Below are 6000 nucleotides of genomic sequence, written 5' to 3'. Positions count from 1 at the left end.
AAAAGAACACCATACCGACAAAGAAGCATGGTGGAGGCAGCATTATTCTTTGGGGCTGTTTTTCAGCTGTTGGAACTCTGGCTTTAACCCCTTCATGACTGGAGGTATTTTTGGTTTTGCGTTTTGGTTTTTTGCTACCCTTCTTCCCAGAGCCATAAGTTTTTTATTTTTCCATCAATATGGCTATGCAAGGGCTTTTTTTTTTGCAGGATGAGTTGTACTTTTAAATGACCCCATTGGTTTTAACAAATTGTGTCCTGGAAAATGGGAAAAAAATTCAAAGTGCGATAAAATTGCAAAAAAAGTGCAATCCCACATTTGTTTTGCGTTTTTACTAGGTTCACTAAATGCTAAAACTGACCTGCCATTATGATTCTCCAGGTCATTACGAGTTCGTAGAAATCAAAACATGTCTATGTTCTTTTTTATCTAAGTAGTAAAACAAAAAATTCCAAACTTTGTTTAAAAAAAAAAAATGTGCGCTATTTTCCATGACCCGCCGCGTCTCTATTTTTCGTGATCTCGGGTCGGGTGATTACTTAGTTTTTGCGTGCCAACTGACATTTATAATTATATCATTTTGGTGCAGATATGATCTGTTGATCGTCCGTTTTCGATTTTACCTTTCAACATGACAATAACCCTAAGCATACATCCAAATTAAGAGAAGAATGGCTTTGCCATAAGAACATCAGAGTTTTGGAATGGCCGAGCCAGTGCCCAGACCTGAACCTTAATGCAACTGAAAATCTGACGTGCAGAAGGCGTTGTACACAGGAGCTGCCCTCACAATGTGACAGATTTGGAGCACTACAGCAAAGAGTGAGCAAAGATTATCAATACTAGATAAACTCCTGCCCAAAAAGACTGAATGTCTTGAATTCAGAGGGTACTTCAACAAAGTATTAGTTGAAGGGTGTGCATATTTATGCAACCATAATATTTTAGCTCTTTATTATTATTTTTTTCCAAAGATTGGATTTTGATATACTGTATTCCTCATGACATAATTTTTTTCTAAATGACAAAAAACTGACATTTTTACAGAGGTGTGTAGACTTTTGCTTTTCCCAAATCCTTATTTCTTTTATCTAAAGCCAGTTTGCTAAACTTTAAATAGTTATATCCTAAAAGATTATTTAAATTGTTCATCATCTTCTTAAAATAGCCTAACCTACACCCATGTACAGGAGTCCAGAAAGCAGAAATCGGGGAATATGTTTGTTATGGCAAAATACAAAACTGGTGGTCATTCAGGTGTATAATTTTGGGTAGCTGTGAGAATACTTAGATTTTACAAACATGTTTTTGAGAAACCGGGACAAACTTTTTAACTGTTAATGAAAATTATCTTGCTAATAAACGTTTGCACACAATGTGGGGTTGAACAAACAGTTGGTAGATTCTAATTGTTTTGCTGCCAAGTCTTTTGATACCTTTCCAAATTAAAGTTGCCGGAGGCCAAAGCAACTTTGAAGCCATTCTGTACTGATGTCACATGTCTTTACACTATAAAAGTTAAGGGTGCAAGTAGGTGAGAGAACACAACCTTCTGCACAATGAAGATCATCCTATTCTTTGCACTGGCTTCTGCCAGTATCTGCTGGGGTATGAATATTTAGCACATTTTAGATACAGTTTATGCTTTAAGATTTGTATAAGACTAACAGCTTATTTTTGTGTGTTTTAGGTTTAAATACCCCAGCAAACTACAGCTCACCGCCTTATCCTACTTTTCAGTGCAATAACCCATACATAAATACTTATTCAGCTGACAAATCCTGTTTGGAACATGCATTGGAGGTAACATTTATTTTCAATATCAATACCTAATAAACAATCATTTAGCTACAGTTTCCTGTAAAATGTAATTGTAGGGAACAATAGGGATAAAGAGTATAACAGGAAATCAGTTATATATAGTATGATTTTTCTTAAATTAATTTGAAGTGAAACAATGGAAAAAGCTGCTAAATATATTGTATGCCCAAGAATGAGATCTTCAGCGTAGGGTATACTAGACAGATATATCTAACTTAATTTCCCCCAAATCCTCACATCGCCATATTGTCGTCTAAGTTAGAGGCCACTTATATTAAAAAAAAAAAAAGCTCTGCAAGTATCCTCAGGTCTTCTTTCCTTACAGTATCCTTAGGAAAAGAACAATTATGTTAAGAAACCATAGGCTAGTGTAGGATGTGGTAGAACTTGGAGGTTCTATTTGTATATTGTATACTTTGAGAAATGTTATTTTAAAAACTATTTTTTTTTGTTTTTAAGAAAAAAAAAGTAATGTTTATTTATATTTTGAGTGCAAATTAACTTTTTTAATTGTATATTCTCCAATTTTGGCAGTTCTGATATGGCTAAATTTAACCCATAAGAATTCCATGATAATAATGTATGTCACTGTAACTAATACTTGCACTAGAGGCTCAGGGCTACTTACAATGACCGATATATCATTGTTTTCTATTCACAGGTAGTCCCAAACCTTGTGGTAGCTGGAAATAGACTGATCTGTAAACATTTGTGGGGTCAGGTACAGTAAATTACGCTAAATATATTACTTGAAATCATGAATCTTGAACGCACATACAGACGTAGGAAACATTAACTAGACAGGTCCTCATGGTATGATGAGGCAAACATTAGGGATGGCTTGTGTTAAGTGATAAGTAAAGCCTTGAAGTATCAGGGTCTGTTCCAGCATCCTGATATGCAAGCAACAGTTTATTATTATAATCAATTACAATTTCCAAAAGCAATTTATTATTAGAACCTCTTTTGGAGTAGAATTAATGTGAGTTCCTGAAACTACTCCACAAAAATATACAAGTGATTAAAGGGGCTGTCCACCTTACTTAAATTCATGCAACTGGGGATAAAAATCATTTTTGCAATTGAGTGCTATTAAACATTTTCTACCATTGGCCTCCTATAGCCGCTGTATTACACTATTACTGGCTGCAGAATGGGGTAACGGGGTCAGCCACATTATCTTTATTTTATCAGATGTGTTGGGGATATGATTTCCTGGCACTTACTATTATATAGGTAGGGCAGGTTCTCCTCCTGCTCTTGTCATTGCAGCTTTCCTCCCAGACTGCACAGCTCTCCTGTGCATACAATGGCGGCTGGTGGAGGAACATGTGACCAAACCCGTCCAGTCTCCTCCAATAGAAAACTTCATTTGAGAAAACTGCTTTTCTATTGGACAACAAATAATGGACAGGTCTGGTCACATGCAGGTCACATGGACAGGAGAGCTGTGCAGTCTGGGAGGAAAGCTGCACGGACAAGGGCAGGAGCAGAACCTGTCCTATGTATAGTACATAATAGTAAGTACCACAAAGCCAAGTCCCCAACATATCTGATAAAATAAAGATAATGTGGCCGACCCTGTTACCTCATACTGCAGCCAGTAATAGACAGTGTAATACAGAGGCTCAAGGAGGCATATGGTGCAAATTTTTTTAAATGAAAACAAATTACAAGATTGATTTCTAGCCCCAATTTTATGCATTTAAGGAAGAAGAAAAAATATTGTGGACTATTTTATTATTATTATTATTATTATTTATTTATACCCCTTTAAGTGACAGTAAATAGCGCTATTTAGAGTTTATACAGGCCGACACACCTTACCAAGATGAGATGATTCCTGGGCAGGACATGTAGAAAATCTCAGTGTCAGGGGCTCAAAGTGAATCAGTATAATCAATTCTATGTTTTCCATGGCACCGATTCATCAAAGCTTTCAAGCTTAAAAAATGGCATAAAAGCTTTGAAAAAATGCAATATTTTGGAGCAAATGTTTGCGACTTTTGGTGTTTCCCCCAGCTTCACAGAAATGGGTGGTGTTGCTAATAATCAAGTGCCTAAGATTCATGAAGAGGCGTGCACCTCTTCATGAATCAGGAGCGTCTGACTCCATCACGCTCTATCACCAAGACCGGCGAGAAAATCGGGGTTCTCTCTTAATTTTTGTGGTTGTGCCCATTTATATAATTGAGAATGATAGCAACATACTAATTGATAATAGAAGAAAAACCTTTTTTAGTTGGAGTGTCACGTACAGCAGTCAGAGACTACTGACCTGGCAGGTGGCCCAGAGTCCCACGAATAGATCTGCTCATTTCTACTTGTTGGCCATTTTGTGAGACCACCCTAGCTGTTGACTTTCCATGTGCATCTCAGCAAATTATTCAAGCAGTTTTATTTTATCATACTGGATCAAGTTTTACAACCTAAACCCAGTACTGAACAAAGGCCATAGAGTATACATGCTATCTGTCATTAGACTGTAGAGGTTCCAGTAAGTAGGTGGGCTCTATTCAAGACCCTTCACTGTTAGCCCGAGTAGACTGTGGCTGTGATCTAGGATGTCTGTACATAACAGTCTACTACTTACACGAAAAAAGATCTTCACTTTCCCTGTGGAGCTGGATACTTGCCGCTACATCAATCATTGAGGACATTTTGTAAAAATAAACAAAGGAATATATTTTCCCGTTATAGATAGATATTGTGTTGCCATCTTGATTTATACAATTAATGATGTGATATTTCCATACCATCGGCTTATTGAGCTGACTTTTTGGTTCATTTTTGACTCCGCAGATGAACCACAGGTTTGAATACTATAAAGATTTTACGAATGAAGTCAAGGCGTTTCTGGTAAGAATAACATATGACTATTGGTAATCGCTTACCTGAACTAAGTTGCACCTGAAATTTTTTTAAAGGGATATTCCCATAATGTACACGTCTAACGATAGCTGACAAGTGTCTGATTTCTGAAGTTTCTACCAATAGACCTCAACCAATCACAAGACAGATTTATGACTGCCTGTCCTGGAATTTCTTATGCGTATAGCCAGCTTTAATATAACAGTATGGATTTAGCACTGTTAATCCTTGCTAGGACACTCCAGACATGTCATGGCTTTGATAAGAGTCTGAGTCCTAGACAAATGGTCAGATTTATTACTACTGCCTTTAATTTAACTTTGACCGCTTAAAAAATAGGGGCTGAGTCACTGATTCCAGTGATGTGTAATTTTCTAGACTGTATGCTGCACTCTCAATAAAATCTGAGTTTTATTATCAGGAGATTATCACTACAGGACTGGTTGTTTTGTGCAGTATAGCCTCCTGTTCCATAGTACCCCGCCCCCACCACTGATTGGCAGCTTTCTGCCTATGCACAGTGTACTCAAAATGCTGTCAGTCAAGGGGGCGAAGTTATACACAGCTCAGTATTCAGATGATCTGTTAGATCTGCAGCTGAGTAAACAGTGATGATATCAAAACTGCAGCAAGCAGCCCAGTAAGTGACACATTGCTGGAATCAGGGTCTATGCCCCTACATAATGCTGCTCTCAGGAGGGGTGAGAGATTTCCCTTTATCTCGTAAGGACCCATTCCCTTTTAGCCCTATTGTTCATTACTGACATGCTTCTACTTCATGAAGAATTAAACTTTACATTAATGGTAAATAACGGTTGACATGTTTTGCTTTTATTAATAGAAACATTTTTTTTTACAGAAAACATTAAATAATTTTCCGTTTTTAAACAATAGTTTAACAATTATCGGTTGCCATATATCCACTCTACATTACATCAATTTTTAAATGTCAAATTATTTTTTTAGGATATTGGAAAGGTTATAAGTTTGGAAGCAATTGTTAAAATTTGCAAGATTATTTTTATCAAAAAATACTTTTTAGAGACTACATCAGGTATGAAGTAGTGTCAAGGGGTGTATAAATTAGACACACCCTCAAAATCACCTCTACCAGTTTTGTAGTTTGAGAGCTTTTGTAAGGAGATGAACATTTACAATAATCTTTTGGGTTGCAACTAAAGATCAGTGGAAGATCAAGTTTGCGTAAAAAAAAAATGTAAATTTGCAATTTCATGTGAATTTGAACATTTTGAGATTTGATTTGCTGTTTGCAAAAAAAAGTGAAACATTCTCGGCACCATTTCCCAC

At 36.5% G+C, this 6000-nt stretch overlaps 1 protein-coding gene across 2 annotated transcripts in view; it reads left to right on the top strand.

Annotated features, from left to right (window-relative positions):
* The first annotated feature begins 1489 nt into the window (after positions 1-1489).
* LOC138648193 (ranaspumin-like) overlaps positions 1490-6000 on the top strand; it is a 45834-nt gene continuing 41323 nt past the window's right edge. For both annotated transcript variants that reach the window (XM_069737704.1, XM_069737703.1), the window contains exons 1-4: positions 1490-1608; positions 1691-1803; positions 2483-2542; positions 4624-4680. In XM_069737704.1, coding sequence (XP_069593805.1) covers positions 1560-1608; positions 1691-1803; positions 2483-2542; positions 4624-4680 — 279 coding nt within the window. In that variant the 5' untranslated portion in view covers positions 1490-1559. The remainder of the gene's footprint in view (positions 1609-1690; positions 1804-2482; positions 2543-4623; positions 4681-6000) is intronic.

Source organism: Ranitomeya imitator, chromosome 8 (assembly GCF_032444005.1).
Source record: "Ranitomeya imitator isolate aRanImi1 chromosome 8, aRanImi1.pri, whole genome shotgun sequence".
Taxonomy (NCBI): domain Eukaryota; kingdom Metazoa; phylum Chordata; class Amphibia; order Anura; family Dendrobatidae; genus Ranitomeya; species Ranitomeya imitator.
The sequence above is the reverse complement of the archived record's forward strand: the minus strand, read 5'-3'. Positions and strand labels throughout refer to the sequence as shown.